Source organism: Mustelus asterias, chromosome 6, assembly GCF_964213995.1.
Source record: "Mustelus asterias chromosome 6, sMusAst1.hap1.1, whole genome shotgun sequence".
NCBI lineage: Eukaryota > Metazoa > Chordata > Chondrichthyes > Carcharhiniformes > Triakidae > Mustelus > Mustelus asterias.
The window spans coordinates 137,138,694-137,157,355 of NC_135806.1; the positions used below are offsets into that span (position 1 = coordinate 137,138,694).

Consider the following 18,662-nt stretch of genomic DNA (forward strand, 5'->3'; position numbering starts at 1 on the left):
AGAAATCATAGAATCCCTACAGTGCGGAAGGAGGCCATTCGGCCCATCGAGTCTGCACCGACCACAATCCCATCCAGGCCCTACCCCCACATATTTACTTGCTAATCCCTCTAACCTACGCATCTGGCATAGTGGTATTAAAGCAAATTACTGCAGATGCTGGAATCTGAAACCAAAAGAGAAAATGCTAGAAAATCTCAGCAAGTCTGGCAGCATCTGTAAGGAGAGAAAAGGGCTGATGTTTCGAGTCCAGACGACCCTTTGTCAAAGGGCATAGTGGTATTGTTGGTGGACTAGTAATCCAGGGGCCCAGGGTAATGCATTGGGGAGGTGGGTTCAAGTCCCACCACGGCAGTTAGTGAACCTACAAACCAATGCATTGTTTGTACCTTTAAGACTTGATTATCTGTAAAGACTGCATTCCAATCATTATTCTGTAAATTGAGTTTGTGTCTCTGTATGCCCCGTTTGTGAGCATTTCTCCACTCCACCTGACGAAGGAGCAGCGCTCCGAAAGCTAGTGGCATTTGCTACCAAATAAACCTGTTGGACTTTAACTTGGTGGTGTTAAACTTCTTACTGTGTTTACCCCAGTCCAACGCCGGTATCGCCACATCATCAATATTTATCCCTCAGCCAGCACCTAAAGCAAATGACAGGGTTAATTAATGACAGGGGCGGCACGGTAGCACAGTGGTTAGCACTGCTGCTTCACAGCTCCAGGGACCTGGGTTCGATTCCTGGCGTGGGTCATTGTCTGTGTGGAGTTTGCACATTCTCCTCGTGTCTGCGTGGGTTTTCTCCAGGTGCTCCGGTTTCCTCCCACAGTCCAAAGATGTGCGGGTTAGGTTGATTGGCCGTGCTAAAATTGCCCTTAGTGTCCTGAGATGCGTAAATTAGAGGGATTAGTGGGTAAATATGTAGGGATATGGGGGTAGGGCCTGGGTGGGATTGTGGTCAGTGCAGACTCGATGGGCCGAATGGCCTCTTTCTGTGCTGTAGGGTTTCTATGATTATTATATTGCCACTTGTGGGATCTTGCCATGCACAATTTTACTGCCTTATAAAGCTCGGCACAACATCGTGGGCCGAAGGGCCTGTTCTGTGCTGTACTGTTCTATGTTCTATGTTCTCATGTCCTACACTACAGATAGCATCTGTGCTTCAAAAGTATTTCTTTGAATGCAAAGCAATTTGGGAAGTCCTGTGGTTGTGAAGAAAGTGCTGTTTAAATGCAAGTTCTTTCTTTCGTACATAAATTCTGTCTGAGTAACAGTTTGTCCTGAGTTGCAGGCCAGTTTGCAAACAGGCGTACTGCATCGCCACCTGCTGTCACAGAATGGGATTTTCGAATGTTTCCTGTGAACAAGTATTGACAAGGAGCTCCCATTGGCCCCCACACCCTTGGGGTAGATGGAGTTCAGACGCAGATCAGGCGTGATCGAATTGAATTGTGGAACAGGCTCGAGGGACTGAATGGCCTCCTCCTCTGCCTTTGAGAAAAGCAAAATGCTGCGGGTGCTGGAAGTCAAGAACTCAAAACTGAAAATGCTGCAAAGGCCAGGCAGCATCAGTGGAGAGAGAAACAAAGATGTGACGTTGTCCACTTTGACAGGGAAGAGTAGAAAAGCCGACCATTATTTAAATGGAGAGACTGCAGATTGTTGCAGTACAGAGGGATCTGGGTGTCCTTGTACATGATTCACAAGAAGCCACCACACTGGTACAGCAAGTAATCAGGAAGCTTACCTGAATGTTAGCCTTTATTAAGTTTAAATTTATTTATTACTGTCACAAGTAGACTTACATTAACACTGCAATGAAATTATTATGAAAATCCCCTAGTCGCCACACTCCGTCATCAGTTCAGGTACTCTGAGGGAGAATTTAGCATGGCCAATGCACCTAACCAGCACGCCTTTCAGACTATGGGAGGAAACCCACACAGACTCAAGGAGAACATGCAGACTCAGCACAGACAGTGACCCGAGCATCGAACCCGGGTCCCTGGCACTGTGAGGCAGCAGTGCTAACCGCAGTGCCACCATGCCATAGCTGTCATTCGTGACCACAGAATGTCCCATAGCATTCTACAGCAAGAGAAGTACTTTCTGAAGCCTCGTCACTGTTGTAATGTAGGAAACACAGCAGCCAATTTGTACGCAGCAAGATCCCACAAACAGCAGTGTGGTCATAACTGGGTAATCTGTTTATGTGATGTTGACTGAGGGATGAACATTGGCCAAAGCATGATGGATCCTGAGCTATTCTGAAATAGTGACACGGGATATTTTACTCCCTCCGGCCTTGGTTTAATGTCTCACCTGAAAGACTGCACCCCTGACAGTGCAGCATTCATCCAGTACAGGACAGGGAAGGTCAACTTTGGTTCATATGCCCATCTCTCTGGAGTGGAACTTGAACCCACAATCCCTTGATTCAGAGGTGAGAATGCCAACCAAAGCCATGGCCGACACATACAACATACAAATTAGGAGCAAGGGTAGGCCATTCAGCCCCTCAAGAGTGCTCTGCCATTTGATGAGATCATGGCTCATCTGATTGTGACCTCAACACCAATTTTCTGTCTTCCCTCATAACCCTCGACTCTCTTCCATCTAGAAAGACAAGGGTAGCAGATGCCTGGGAACACCACCACCTGGAGGTTCCCCTCCAAATCACTCACCATCCTGACTTAGAGTCATAGAGGTTTACAGCATGGAAACAGGCCCTTCGGCCCAACTTGTCCATGCTGCCCTTTTTTTTAAAAACCCCTAAGCCAATCCCAATTGCCCCCATTTGGCCCATATCCCTCTATACCCATCTTACCCATGGAACTGTCTAAATGCTTTTTAAAAGATAAAATTGTACCCGCCTCTACTACTACCTCTGGCAGCTTGTTCCAGACATTCACCACCCTCTGTGTGAAAAAATTGCCCCTCTGGACACTTTTGTATCTCTCCCCTCTCACCTTAAACCTATGCCCTCTAGTTTTAGACTCCCCTACCTTTGGGAAAAGATATTGACATCACTAGCTGATCTGTGCCCCTCATTATTTTATAGACCTCTATAAGATCACCCCTCAGCCTCCTATGCTCCAGAGGAAAAAGTCCCAGTCTATCCAGCCTCTCCTTATACTCAATCCATCAATTCCCGGTAGCATCCTAGTAAATCTTTTCCGCACTCTTTCTAGTTTAATAATATCCTTTCTATAACAGGATGACCAGAATTGCACCCAATATTCCAAGTGTTCACAGTTTCCACAGTATTACCAATGTCTTGTACAACTTCAACAAGACACTCCAACTTCTGTATTCAATGTTCTGACCGATGAAACCAAGCATGCCGAATGCCTTCTTCACCATTCTGTCCACCTGTGACTCCACTTTCAAGGAGCTATGAACATGAACCCCTAGATCTCTTTGTTCTGTAACTCTCCCCAACGCCCTACCATTAACTGAGTAAGTCCTGCCCTGGTTCAGTCTACCAAAATGCATCACGTCGCATTTGTCTAAATTAAACTCCATCTGCCATTTGTCAGCCCACTGGCCCAATTGATTGAGATCCCGTTGCAATTGGAGATAACTTTCTTCACTGTCCACTATGCCACCAATCTTAGTGTCATCTGCAAACTTACTAACCTCATCCCCTATATTCTCACCCAAATCATTAATATAAATGACAAATAACAGTGGACCCAGCACTGATCCCTGAGGCACACCGCTGGTCACAGGCCTCCAGTTTGAAAAACAACTCTCTACAACCACCCTCTGGCTTCTGTCAAGAAGCCAATTTTATATCCATTTAGATACCTCACCCTGGAACCCATGAGATTTAACCTTATGCAACAACCTACCATGCGGTACCTTGTCAAAGGCCTTGCTAAAGTCCATGTAGACAACATCAACTGCACTGTCCTCATCTACCTTCTTGGTTACCCCTTCAAAAACTCAATCAAATTTGTGAGACATGATTTTCCACTCACAAAGCCATGCTGACTGTCCTTGATCAGTACTTGCGTCTCTAAATGCCTGTAGATCCTGTCTCTCAAAATATCTTTCAACAATTTACCCACCACAGATGTGAGGCTCACTGGCCTGTAGTTCCCAGGCTTTTCCCTGCAGCCCTTTTTAAACAAAGGCACAACATTTGCCACTCTCCAACCTTCAGGCACCTCACCCGTGACTATCGATGATTCAAATATCTCGGCTAGGGGACCCACAATTTCCTCCCTAGCCTCCCACAATGTCCTGGGATACACTTCATCAGGTCCCGGGGATTTATCTACCTTGATGCGCTTTAAGACTTCCAGCACCTCCTTCTCTGTAATATGTATCCTCCTCAAGACATGGGAATGTATCGACCATTCCTTCACTGTCACTGGGTCAAAATCCTGGACTGCAGCGGGTTCAAGAAGGCAGCTCACCACCACCTTCTCAAGGGCAATTAGGGATGGGTAGTAAAAAGGCTGATCTAGCCAGTGATGCCCATGTCCCATGAAAAAAAAAGATTCTGAAAACTCCTGCCTTAAAAATATTCAATGACCCAGCCTCCACCACTCTCTGAGGAACAGAGTTCCAAATAGTCACAACCCACTGAGAGAAAAACATTCTCCTCATCTCCGTCTTAAATAGGAGAGACATGTTATTTTTAAATGTGGATGTCTGGATAAAGCAGGGGTATAGGGGAGAGGGCTGGAGGGAAATGTCTTGATGTGGAAATGCCGGCGTTGGACTGGGGTAAACACAGTAAGAGTTTTAACAACACCAGGTTAATGTCCAACAGGTTTATTTGGTAGCAAACGCCACTAGCTTTCGGAGCGCTGCTCCTTCGTCAGATGGAGTGGAAATCTGCTCTCAAACAGGGCATTCAGAGACACAAAATCAAGTTACAGAATACTGATTAGAATGCAAGTCTCTACAGCCAACTAGTTCTTAAAGATACAGACAATGTGAGTGGAGGGAGCATTAAGCACAGGTTAAAGAGGTGTGTATTGTCTCCAGACAGGACAGCCAGTGAGATTCTGCAAGTCCAGGAGGCAAGCTGTGGAGGTTACTGATAGTGTGACATAAACCCAACATCCCGGTTTAGGCTGTCCTCGTGTGCAGAACTTGGCTATCAGTTTCTGCTCAGCGACTCTGCACTGTCTTGTGTCATGAAGGCCGCCTTGGAGAACGCTTACCCGAAGATCAGAGGTTGAATGCCCGTGACCGCTGAAGTGCTCCTCCACAGGAAGAGAACAGTCTTGCCTGGTGATTGTCGAGCAGTGTTCATTCATCCGTTGTCGTAGTGTCTGCATGGTTTCCCCAATGTACCATGCCTCGGGACATCCTTTCCTGCAGCGTATCAGGTAGACAACGTTGGCCGAGTTGCAAGAGTAGGTACCGTGTACCTGGTAGATGGTGTTCTCACGTGAGATGATGGCATCCGTGTCGATGATCCGGCACGTCTTGCAGAGGTTGCTGTGGCAGGGTTGTGTGGTGTCGTGGTCACTGTTCTCCTGAAGGCTGGGTAGTTTGCTGCGGACAATGGTCTGTTTGAGGTTGTGCGGTTGTTTGAAGGCAAGAAGTGGGGGTGTGGGGATGGCCTTGGCGAGATGTTCATCTTCATCAATGACATGTTGAAGGCTCCGGAGGAGATGCCGTAGCTTCTCCGCTCCGGGGAAGTACTGGACGACGAAGGGTACTCTGTCCACCATGTCCCGTGTTTGTCTTCTGAGGAGGTCGGTGCGGTTTTTCGCTGTGGCGCGTCGGAACTGTCGATCGATGAGTTGAGCGCCATATCCTGTTCTTATGAGGGCATCTTTCAGCGTCTGGAGGTGTCTGTTGCGATCCTCCTCATCCGAGCAGATCCTGTGTATACGGAGGGCTTGTCCGTAGGGGATGGCTTCTTTAACGAGCTTAGGATGGAAGCTGGAGAAGTGGAGCATCGTGAGGTTATCCGTGGGCTTGCGGTATAGTGAGGTGCTGAGGTGACCGTCCTTAATGGAGATGCATGTGTCCAAGAATGCAACCGATTCCGGAGAGTAGTCCATGGTGAGTCTGATGGTGGGATGGAACTTGTTGATGTCATCATATAGTTGTTTCAGTGATTGTTCGCCATGAGTCCAAAGGAAGAAAATGTCATTGATGTATCTAGTGTATAGCATCGGTTGAAGGTCCCGTGCGGTGAAGAAGTCTCGTTTGAACCTGTGCATGAAGATGTTGGCATATTGAGGTGCGAATTTGGTCCCCATGGCTGTTCCGTGTGTCTGGATGAAGAACTAGTTGTTGAAGGTGAAGACATTATGGTCCAGGATGAAGCGGATGAGTTGTAAAATTGCATCTGGAAACTGGCAGTTGTTGGCGCTGAGCACTGAGGCAGTTGCAGAAATGCCATCATCATGGGGGATGCTGGTGTAGAGTGCCGAGACACCCATTGTGATGAGGAGTGCTCCTGATTCAACTGCTCCATGTGTGCTGAGTTTCTGCAGGAAGTCCGTAGTGTCGCGACAAAAGCTGGGGGTTCTTTGTACAATGGGTTTCAGGATGCCCTCGATGTAGCCGGAGAGGTTCTCGCACAGGGTCCCATTGCCCGATACGATGGGACGGCCGGGTGTGTTTGCCTTGTGTATTTTTGGGAGGCAGTAGAGATCTCCAACGCGGGGAGTACATGGGATGAGAGCACAGAGGGTGTTCTGAAGGTCCAGATCAAAGGTCTTGATCAGAGTGTTGAGTTGACGGGTGTGTTCTTTGGTCGGATCTGCGGGTAACTGTCTGTAGTGTTCCTCGTTGTTCAGTTGTCGGTACACTTTTCTCTGCAGTAATCCGTTCTGTTCAGTATGACGATGGCCCCTCCTTTGCTGGTTTGATGACAATGTTGCGGTTGGTCTTGAGAGCGTGGATGGCGTTGCGTTGTGCTTGGGTGATGTTCGGGGCTGTCTTGTGAGTGCGGCTGATGAATTTGGTGTTGACGCACCTCCTGATGGCTTGGGCATACATGTCAAGTTGAGGGCAGCGGCCTTCCGGAGGGGTCCAATTCGACTCTTTCCTCTTCGGATGCACTGCGGATCTCTCTGTCGGCTGTTCCGGTTCATTGGCTGTCTCATTGTGTTCGCTGTTGGCCTCTTGGGGTTTGTGGAAGAACTCCCGCAGCCTCATTTGCCTGATGAATTCCTCTGTGTCTGCTACGAGACTGATATACGAGACTTATAAATGCGAAGTGATGCATTTTGGTGGGAATAATGTAGGGAGGAGCTACACGATAAATGGAAGAACCATAAAGGGTGTAGAGACGCAGAGGGACCTGGGTGTGCAAGTCCACAGATCTTTGAAGGTGACGTCACAGGTGGAGAAGGTGGTGAAGAAGGCATATGGCATGCTTGCCTTTATAGGACGGGGCATAGAGTATAAAAGTTGGGGTCTGATGTTGCAGATGTATAGAACGTTGGTTCGGCCGCATTTGGAATACTGCGTCCAGTTCTGGTCGCCACACTACCAGAAGGACGTGGAGGCTTTGGAGAGAGTACAGAGGAGGTTTACCAGGATGTTGCCTGGTATGGAGGGGCTTGGTTATGAGGAGAGATTGGGGAAACTGGGGTTGTTCTCCTTGGAAAGACGGAGGATGAGGGGAGACTTAATAGAGGTGTATAAAATTATGAAAGGCATAGATAGGGTGAACGGTGGGAAGCTTTTCCCCGGGTCGGTGGTGACGTTCACGAGGGGTCATAGGTTCAAGGTGAAGGGGGGGAGGTTTAACACAGATATCAGAAGGACATATTTCACACAGAGGGTCGTGGGGGCCTGGAATGTGTTGCCGGGCAAGGTGGTGGAGGCGGACACACTGGGAACGTTTAAGACTTATCTAGACAGCTATATGAACGGAGTGGGAATGGAGGGATACAAAAGAGTGATCTAGTTTGGACCAGGGAGCGGCGCGGGCTAATTGTTCCTGGTTTCTCGTTTCAAGGCTTCATTCTACGATCATCTTGCTGGTGCCAGTACAGAGTGAGACTGCGGATAGTTGGGAACCTGTCTCGGGGGCAGGGGATTCATATGGTGTTCGTGGAAGTGGAAATGACTAGGGTTGGGAAGCATTTTCCGATCGGGGCCATTGTGATCTCCTGGACTCGTTTCGATCGCCTCAGGGGGTCGGAGAGGAATTTCCCAGATTTTTTTTTCCCCATATTGGCCCTGGGGTTTTTCACTCTGGGTTTTCGCCTCTCCCTGGAGATCACATGGTCTGGAATGGGGGGGTGGGGGTAAGTTAATAGGTTGTAATGAACAAAGCATCGTAGCTGTGAGGGACAGCTCGGTGGATAGGATATTGGTATGTAGATAGGCTGGAAAATTGGGTGGGGATCCTGGATTCAGGATTCAATCCTGGACCGGGGAGCGGCGCGGGCTTGGAGGGCCGAAGGGCCTGTTCCTGTGCTGTATTGTTCTTTGTTCTTTGTTCTTTGATGGGGTCTATTTTGGTGGTGGGGCAAAACTTGAGCCCTCGGCTGAGAACTTCGATTTCATCTGGCTGAAGTGTGTAGTCCGATAAGTTGACAATGGACTTTCCTGCAGTGGTACTGTTTTCTACTGTGGTACCGGGGGAGGCTTGGTTGCTGCTGGTGGTGATGCCGAGTTTCTCAAGTTTCCTGTTCTTGGTGTGCATGGAGATGGTGTAGTTCCTTTGTCTCGTCTGCTTGGCAGAGTTTCGCAGCTGGTCTGCGTCCTGAGCGCAAGTTGAGAATATGGACTCTATCTTGGTTTCCAGGCTGTGGCGTTTGCTGTAGAGTTGGTGTATGAGGTGTTTGAGGAGGGTGAGAGAGGTGCGACAGCAAAGTCTCTCAGCGTAGTCTGTGTTATAGGTTGACCTGAGTGGGTTTGTGATCTGTAGTCCTTTCGGTATCTTGTCTGCTTTCTTGCATCTGTGTAGAAACTTGATGTCTGTGTCGATATGTGCGATCTTCTTGGAGATCCTCTCCACTTGCAGCCGGCAGTTTGTGGTGTCGATGGTAATCATGATGTGGAAATGCCGGCGTTGGACTGGGGTGAACACAGTAAGAAGTCTCACAACACCAGGTTAAAGTCCAACAGGTTTATTTGGTAGCAAATACCATAAGCTTTCAGAGCGCTGCTCCTTCGTCAGATGGAGTGGAAATCTGCTCTCAAACAGGGCACAGAGACACAAAATCAAGTTACAGAATACTGATTAGAATGCGAATCTCTACAGCCAACCAGGTCTTAAAGATACAGACAATGTGAGTGGAGGGAGCATTAAGCACAGGTTAAAGAATATTGTCTCCAGAGAGGACAGCCAGTGAGATTCTGCAAGTCCAGGGGGCAAGCTGTGGGAGTTACTGATAGTGCGACATAAACCCAACATCCCGTTAGGCTGTCCTCATGTGTGCGGAACTTGGCTATCAGTTTCTGCTCAGTGACTCTGAGCTGTCGTGTGTTGTGAAGGCTGCCTTGGAGAACGTTTACCCAAAGATCAGGCTGAATGCCCGTGACCGCTGAAGTGCTCCCCCACAGGAAGAGAACAGTCTTGCCTGGTGATTGTCGAGCGGCGTTCATTCATCCGTTGTCGTAGCGTCTGCATGGTTTCCCCAATGTACCATGCCTCGGGACATCCTTTCCTGCAGCGTATCAGGTAGACAACGTTGGCCGAGTTGCAAGAGTATGTACCGTGTACCTGGTGGATGGTGTTCTCACGTGAGACGATGGCATCTGTGTCGATGATCCGGCACGTCTTGCAGAGGTTGCTATGGCAGGGTTGTGTGGTGTCGTGGTCACTGTTCTCCTGAAGGCTGGGTAGTTTGCTGCGGACAATGGTCTGTTTGAGGTTGTGCGGTTGTTTGAAGGCAAGAATTGGGGGTATGGGGATGGCCTTGGCGAGATGCTCGTCTTCATCAATGACATGTTGAAGGCTCCGGAGGAGATGCCGTAGCTTCTCCGTTCCGGGGAAATTTCTTAACAGGGATTTAAAGAAATATCTTGAGATGTTCTGGAAAAATCCACAAATGGAAGGAAGAGAAAAAAAATAACCAGACTCAGACTCACAGCGCCTAGCACTGCTGCCTCACAGCGCCTAGCACTGCTGCCTCACAGCGCCCAGCACTGCTGCCTCACAGCCCCTAGCACTGCTGCCTCACAGCCCCTAGCACTGCTGCCTCACAGCGCCAGGGACCTTGGTTCGATTCCTGGTTTGGGTCACTGTCTGTGTGGAGTTTGCACATTCTTCCCATGTCTGCGTGGGTTTCCTCCGGGTGCTCCAGTTTCCTCCCTCAGTCTGAAAGACGTGCTGGTTAGGTGCATTGACCATGCTAAATTCTCCCTCAGTGTACCCGAACAGGCGCCAGAGTGTGTCGACTCGGGGATTTTCATAGTAACTTCATTGCAGTGTTAATGTAAGCCTACTTACGACTAATAAATAAACTTTAATAGCTTTAACTTCAGAATGAGAACGTGCGCATTCATTTCCAATCCACTATGTCTCGGGCAGGCGGGTGTTAGCATTCCAGAAATTGGGTTGGGCGATAGAGGAAAAGAGGGAAAAACTAGATAAGAAAGATGGGAACAGAACATGACATGGCCCCATCGTAATGTAACACTTCAATGTGAAGACTATCTGTAGAGATGGCCCAGAGCTGAGAGGACTGCGAACAGTCAGCATGTTCCCAATTGAAAACATGCTGTGAGAGTTACACAGTGGCCGTCACATTCCTGATGATCCCTATAAGAAGACCAGCCTGAGCAGCGGGGCTAGTGGAGAAGAGTATCAGCTCAACAGAGGAGGTGAAGATGAGGAGCTCTTCGTACAGCCAGAAGACTACATCCATGACCCGTTCCGGCAGGAGCGGAGTGAGGGTCCAGAGCCCCTCCCCAACCCGCTACCGCTCCCACTCGACCGAGTCGCAGGTTTACACTGGCTCCTGGGGCAGAGCGGGAGGTTGTTTGGCCAGGGCGATTGAGGCCGGCCCAGAGTTCCGAAACAACGAGAAGGAGGAGATGCAGCAACTCAATGGCTGCTTGGCTGGTTACATCGACAAGGTGAGGAGCCTGGAGCAGCGCAACTCCCAGCTGAGGGCTGAGCTGGACAGCCTGAGGGGCAGGTTCAAGGAGCCCCAGGGAATGGGGGGTGAGTACCAGCAACAGTTTAAGGAGCTGAGGGAGCTGATCGAGAGGCTGACGCACGAGAAAGGGATGGCAGAGATCGAGACGGGCAACACTGAGGAGGAGATTGACAACTGGAGGCTGAAATGCCAGGAGCAGCTTGACCTGAAAGGTAAACTCACTCATCCTCATCTTGTGGGCATCAGTTTGGAGGGCGACACGGTGGCACAGTGGTTAGCACTGCTGCCTCACAGGGACCCAGGTTTGATTCCTGGCTTGGGTCGCTGTCTGTGTGGAGTTTGCACATTCTCCCCGTGTCTGCGTGGGTTTCCTCCGGGTTCTCTGGTTTCGTCCCACAGTCTGAAAGACGTGCTGGTTAGGGTGCATTGGCCATGCTAAATTCTCCCTCAGTGTACCCGAACAGGCACTGGAGTGTGGCGACTGGGGGATTTTCACAGTAACTTCATTGCAGTGTAAGCCTACTTGTGACAATGAGGAATAAACTTTACTTTTGAAATTTTGAAAAGATGCCAAACTGAACTGTGTTTACACATCAGCTTGTGCTGTTCAGTTAATGGTGGAGCAGGATTGAGGGGCTGAATGGCCTACTCCTGCTCCTAGTTCTTACAGAATACCAGAAAAACAATGGAATACAAGGTAAATGAATTTCAATATCAATAACTTAGAGCCAATATATTTTAATAGTAAGTGTAAGGAGGTCACCCAACTGCTTAGAAAATGAGAGCTTCATAAGATTATCAAAAGGTTTGTTAGGATCAACGTCATGATGGCTCCACTTGCAGGCAAACAGGACGCCATCAATATAAGATAGCCAGCAAGAAATCCAGCAGTGAATTCAGAGCAAACTTCCTGATCCAGAGAGTGGTGAGAATATGGAACTCACTACCACAAGGAAGATAAAGTCACCAAAGTACCAGATGACCACAGGCTGCTCTCTCCTTTGAGAGGGAAAGTGACTGGAGATGATTTAACCTGAGGGTTACCACACCTCAGGCGATGGGCAAAGCTGAGAAGGCAGGGCCTTCATGAATAACCTCAGCCGGCAGAGGAATTGAATCCGCGCTGTTGGCATCACTCACCAGCTGTCCAGCCAACTGTGTTAAACCAACTCCACAGTTGAGGTGAATGATATAGGTGCATTTAAGAGGAAGCTAGATAAACCCATGAAGGAGAAAGCAATAGAAAGATATGTTGTTACGGTTAAATGGAATAGGAGTGGGAGGAAACTCATTTGGAACATAAAATACAGCACAAATCAGTTGGACAAAGTGGTCTGCGCGTCTGCTGTGAATGCCATGTAATGATTGAGTGAAAGAAGGTATTTCCTTATCCATATGGAGGCATTATTGCACAGAAGGAGGATATTCGGCCCATCAAGTCCATGCTAGCACTCTGTACAGTAATCCAGTCAGTCATAAATAGAGGTATTGAATACAAAAGCAGGGATGTTACTCTGAACCTTTACAAAGCTCTGCAGTACTGCGTCCTGTCCTGGTCACCAGGCTTTAGGAAAGGCATAAGTACCCTTGAGAGGATGCGTGGGGGCTTTACCAGAATAGTTCCAGGGTATGGGGGGGGGTTTTAGTCACAAGGTTAGGTTGGAAAATCTGGGTGTTGTTCTCCTTGGAGCAAAGGAGATTGAGGACGTGTCTGATTGAGGAGTACAAGATTATGACAGGGTTAGATAAGGTATGCAAGGAAAAGCTGTTTTCATTACAAGGACTAGGAGATACAGGGTGGCACGGTGGCACAGTGGTTAGCACTGCTGCCTCACAGCGCCAGGGACCTGGGTTCGATTCCTAGCTTGTGTCAATGTCTGTGTGCAGTCTGCATGTTCTCCCCGTGTCTGTGTGGATTTCGTCTGGGTGCTCCGGTTTCCTCCCACAGTCCGAAAGACGAGCTGGTTAGGTGCATTGGCCATGCTAAATTCTCCCTCAGTGTACCCGAACAGGCGCCGGAGTGTGGCGACAAGGGGATTTTCACAGTAACTTCATTGCATCTTTAATGTAAGCCAACTTGTGACTAATAAATAAATAATACAGATTTAAGATTTTTGGTAAAAGACCGAAGTTTGTGAGGAAAAGCATTTTTCCGCAGTGAGTGATATCGACCTGGAACACAGAGCCCATTAAGATACTGGAAGCAGAGATGAGCAATGATTTCAAAAGGAAATTGGATATATTTATCCTGTGACCTTGTGATATATATATGAATATTGAATATAAAACACTAAATTATTTCCATTCAGCGAATTCCTGATAAAATTGGGGGAATTAACTGTTGATTAATTTAAAAAGTCACTTCAACAAATGCTAAAAGGGTTGGAGGTTTGGGTAAGATTAAATCATTTACAGTTAATCACTCTGCCTGCTTTGAAATTGAGAAACTTATTATATAAAAAACTAAATATTAGATTAAGAATGTGATGTGATGGCCTAGTGGTATTATTGCTAGACTATTAATCCAGAAACTCAGCTAATGTTCTGGGGACCCAGGTTCGAATCCCGCCACGGAAAATGGTGGAATTTGAATTCCATTAAAAAAATCTGGAATTAAGAATCTACTGATGACCATGAAACCATTGTCGATTGTCGGGGAAAGCCATCTGGTTCACTAATGTCCTTTGGGGAAGGAAATCTGTTGTCCTTACCTGGTCTGGCCTACATGTGACTTCAGAGCCACAGCAATGTGGTTGACTCTCAGCTGCCCTCTGAAATGGTCTAGCAAGCCACTCAGTCCAAGGACAAATAGGGATGGGCCAGCCAGAATTTTAAAAAAGTTGGAGGGTCCATTGTATGACTCTGAAGGGGCAAGAGAGAGGGAGAGAGAAATCAGGTTGGAGAATGCTGGTTTTAATTCCCTTTAACAACAGCTTGCATTTATATAGTGCCTTTAACATCCCAAGGTGCTTCACAGGAGTATTATCTAACAAATTTTGACCTTGAGCCACGTAAGGAGATATCAAGACAGAAACTAAAAGCTTAATCATAGAGGTAGGTTTTAAGAAAGGACAGAAAGAGAGAGAGAGAGGTGGAGAGGAGGGGAAATGTGGGAAGAGAATTACAGAGCTTGGGAATTTGGGGAAGTGGATGTGTTTCCAGATATGGAGTGGAATTTAGGTCAGTGAGTACAGGGATGACGGATGAACAAGATCGAGGAGGAGGGGCCCAGGGGTGGGGAAAGCTCAGCAGCATCCTGTTGTGCACTGGGCCCCCTTTCCACATCAGGTGCACACCCCCACCCGCAAGGTCTGCCCCTCGCAAGCGCTCCCCACCCGGTCTCTCCATCAACACCCCCATCCCCATCTCCCCTGGGCCTCACCTTGCCTCCCGCCGTGAGACCCTCTGCACCTGGTCCTAGCCTCTGCGATTTAGAGTCTGGGGACTGCTTGCAGTCCCAGCCCTGGCCACTGCTGCCTCTGGCGCTGTTGGGACTACAGAGCAATTGGCTCACCTGAAAAATCCCAACTTTCCCTTAAATTTATCTGTGACTCACTCCAAATACACCCTGAGATTATTTTATTCATCTGTGGGACATGGGGCGTCGCTGGCTGGTCAGCATTTATTGCCAATCTCTAGTTGCCCAGAGGGCAGTTGAGAGTCAACCACATTGCTGTGGCTCTGGAGTCACATGTAGGCCAGACCAGGTAAGGACGGCAGATTTCCTTCCCTAAAGGACATTAGTGAACCAGGTGGGTTTTTACAACAATCATTTCATGGTCATCATTTGACTTTTAATTCCATTTTTTTTTACTGAATTCAAATTCCACCATCCGCTGTGGTGGGATTCGAACCCGGGTCCCCAGAACATTAGCTGAGTTTCTGGATTAATAGTCTAATGATAATACCCACTAGGCCATTGCCTCCCCAATCCACATTCACTCTCTGGGTAAAGACGTTCCTGCCAAATCCCTTATTGGATTTATTAGGGATTATTTTACGCTTACGATCCCAGCTAAGGGACAATTTAGCATGGCCAATCAACCTAATGTGTACACTTTTGGAGAGTGGGAGAAAACTGGAGCACCCGGCGGAAACTCACGCAGACACGGGGAGAACTTGAAAATTCCTCACAGACAGTGATCTGTGGCCAGAATTGAGCCCGGGTCCTGGAGCTGTGAGGCAGCAGTGCTAACCACTGTGCCACCATGCCACTCTTTATATCTATGCTATCAGATCCTTTCATAGTCTCAAAGACCTCCATAAAGTCTCTCCATATTTTAGTGCACCAGGGTTCAAGATAAGCACATTCCTCTAAGAGTGAAGGGCAAGACTGGTAGAAGTAGGGAACCCTGGATGACTCGGGATATTGAGGCCCTAGTCAAGAAGAAGAAGGAGGGACATGACATGCATAGGCAGGTGGCATCAAGTGGATCCCTTGAAGAGTATAGAGGTTGTCAGAGTAGAGTTAAGAGAGAAATCAGGAGGGCAAAAAGGGGACATGAGATTGATTTGGCAGATAAGGCAAAGGAAAATCCAAAGAGCTTCTACAAATACATAAAGGCCAAAAGAGCAACTAGGGAGAGAGTAGGGCCTCTTAAGGATCAACAAGGTCATCTATGTGAGGATCCATAAGAGATGGGTGAGATCATAAATGAATATTTCTCATCAGTATTTACTATTGAGAAAAGCATGGATGTTAGGAACTTGGGGAAATAAATAGTGATGTCTTGAAGAGTGTACATATAACAGAGAAGGAAGTGCTGGAAGTCTTAAAGCGCATCAAGGTAGATAAATCCCCGGACCTGATGAAGTGTATCCCAGGACGTTTTGGGAGGCTAGGGAGGAAATTGCGGGTCCCCGAGCAGAGATATTTGAAACAGCCACAGGTGAGATTGGAGGATGGCAAATGTTTAAAAAGGGCTGCAGGGAAAAGCCTGGGAACTACAGGCCAGTGAGCCTCACATCTGTGGTGGGTAAGTTGTTGGAAGGTATTCTGAGAGATAGGATCTACAGGCATTTAGAGAGGCAAGGACTGATTTGGGACAGTCAGCATGGCTTTGCGAGTGGAAAATCATGTCTCACAAATTTGATTGAGTTTTTTGAATGGGGAACCAAGAGAGTAGATGAGGGCAGTGCAGTTGATGTTGTCTACATGGACTTTAGCAAGGTATTGCATGGTAGGTTGTTGCATTTGGTTAAATCTCACAGGATGAGGGTGAGGTAGCCAAATGGATACAAATTGGCTTCATGACAAAATGTGGAGATGCCGGCGTTGGACTGGGGTAAACAGAGTAAGAAGTCTCACAACACCAGGTTAAAGTCCAACAGGTTTATTTGGTAGCAAAAGCCACTAGCTTTCGGAGCGCTGCTCCTTCGTCAGGTAAGTGGGAGTTCTGTTCACAAATAGGGCATATAAGACACAAACTCAATTTACAAAATAATGGTTGGAATGCGAGTCTTTACAGGTAATCAAGTCTTAAATGTACAGACAATGTGAGTGGAGAGAGCATTAAGCACAGGTTAAAGAGATGTGCATTGTCTCCATACAGGACAGTTAGTGAGATTTTGCAAGCCCAGGCAAGTCGTGGGGGTTACAGATAGTGTGACATGAACCCAAGATCCCGGTTGAGGCCGTCCTCATGTGTGTGAAACTTGGTTATCAGTTTCTGCTCAGCGACTCTGCGCTGTCGTGTGTCGTGAAGGCCGCCTTGGAGAACGCTTACCCGAAGATCAGAGGCCGAATGTCCGTGACCGCTGAAGTGTTCTCCAACAGGAAGAGAACACTCTTGCCTGGTGATTGTCGAGTGGTGTTCATTCATCCGTTGTCGTAGTGTCTGCATGGTCTCCCCAATCTACCATGCCTCGGGACATCCTTTCCTGCAGCATATCAGGTAGACAACGTTGGCTGAGTTGCAAGAGTATTGTACCTGGTGGATGGTGTTCTCACGTGAGATGATGGCCTCCGTGTTGATGATCTGACACGTCTTTTAGAGGTTGCTGTGGTAGGGTTGTGTGGTGTCGTGGTCACTGTTCTCCTGAAGGCTGGGTAGTTTGCTGCGGACAATGGTCTGTTTGAGGTTGTGCAGTTGTTTGAAGGCAAGAAGTTGGGGTGTGGGGCTGGCCTTGGCGAGATGTTCGTCTTCATCAGTGCCGTGTTGAAGGCTCCGGAGAAGATGTCGTAGCTTCTCTGCTCCGGGAAGTACTGGACAACGAAGGATACTCTGTCCGCCGTGTCCCGTGTTTGTCTTCTGAGGAGGTCGGTGCGGTTTTTCGCTGTGGTGCGTCGGAACTGTCGATTGATGAGTCGAGCGCGATATCCTGTTCTTATGAGGGCATCCTTCAGCACCTGGAGGTGTCTGTTGCAATCCTCCTCATCTGAACAGATCATGTGTATACGGAGGGTTGTCCATAGGACGGAGTACCCTTCGTGGTTGTAGAGGGTAGTTTTTCAAACTGGAGGCCTGTGACCAGCAGTGTGCCTCAGGGATCAGTGCTGGGTCCACTGTCATTTGTCACTTATATTAATGACTTAGATGAAAATTTAGGAGGCATGGTTAGTAAGTTTGCAGATGACACCAAGATTAGTGGCATAGTGGACAGTGAAGAAGGTCATCTAGGATTGCAACGGGATCTTGATCAATTGGGCCAGTAGGCTGATGAACGACAGATGGAGTTTAATTTAGATAAATGTGAGGTGATGCATTTTGGTAGATTGAACCAGGGCAGCACTTACTCAGTTAATGGTAGGACGTTGGGGAGAGTTATAGAACAAAGAGATCTAGGGGTACAAGTTCATTGCTCCTTGAAAGTGGAGTCACAGGTGGACAGAGTGGTGAAGAAGACATTCAAAATGCTTGGTTTCATTGGTCAGAACATTGAATACAGGAGTTGGAGTGTCTTGTTGAAGTTGTACAAGACATTGGCAAGGCCACACTTGGAATACTGTGTGCAGTTCTGGTCACCCTATTATAGAAAGGATATTATTAAACTAGAAAGAGTGCAGAAAAGATTTACTAGGATGCTACCGGGACTTGATGGATTGGGTTATAAGGAGGGGCTGGATATACTGGGACTTTTTTCTCTGGAGCATAGGAAGCTTAGGGGTGATCTATAAAATAAGAGGGGCACAGATCTGCTAGATAGTCAACATCTTTTCCCAAAGGCAGGGGAGTCTAAAACTAGAGGGCATAGGTTTAAGGTGAAAGGGGAGAGATACAAAAGTGTCCAGAGGGGCAATTTTTTCACACAGAAGGTGGTGAGTGTCTGGAACAAGCTGCCAGAGGTAGTAGTAGAGGTGGGTGCAATTTAGTCTTTAAAAAGCATTTAGACAGTTACATGGGTACAATGGGTACAGAGGGATATGGGCAAACGCGGGCAATTGGGACTAGCTTTGTGGTTAAAAAAAAGGGGCAGCATGGACAAGTTGGGCCAAAGGGCCTGTTTCCATGCTGTAAACCTCTATGACTCTATCTTCATACACTTTGTCCCTTTGGGGGAAGGATTCCTGAGCTAACCATCAGCCCACTGAACCACGTAATGAAAGATCCTTCCATGGCCAACAGGTCCTGCCATTGGACTGGTCGAGAGGTAGGGGCATTACCCACTGTCCCACAAC

General features: G+C 47.8%; 1 protein-coding gene across 2 annotated transcripts in view; it reads left to right on the forward strand.

Annotated features, from left to right (window-relative positions):
- The window catches only part of vimr1 (vimentin-related 1), a 55,350-nt gene that overhangs the window by 26,302 nt on the left and 10,386 nt on the right, over positions 1 to 18,662 (forward strand). Inside the window, exon 1 of one of the 2 annotated variants that reach the window (XM_078215164.1) lies at positions 10,773 to 11,256. The exons of the other annotated variant lie outside the window; for it this stretch is intronic. Within the exon in view, the coding sequence (XP_078071290.1) occupies positions 10,773 to 11,256 (484 nt within the window). Of the gene's footprint in view, positions 1 to 10,772; positions 11,257 to 18,662 lie in introns of those variants that run through there. 2 annotated transcript variants of the gene reach the window in all.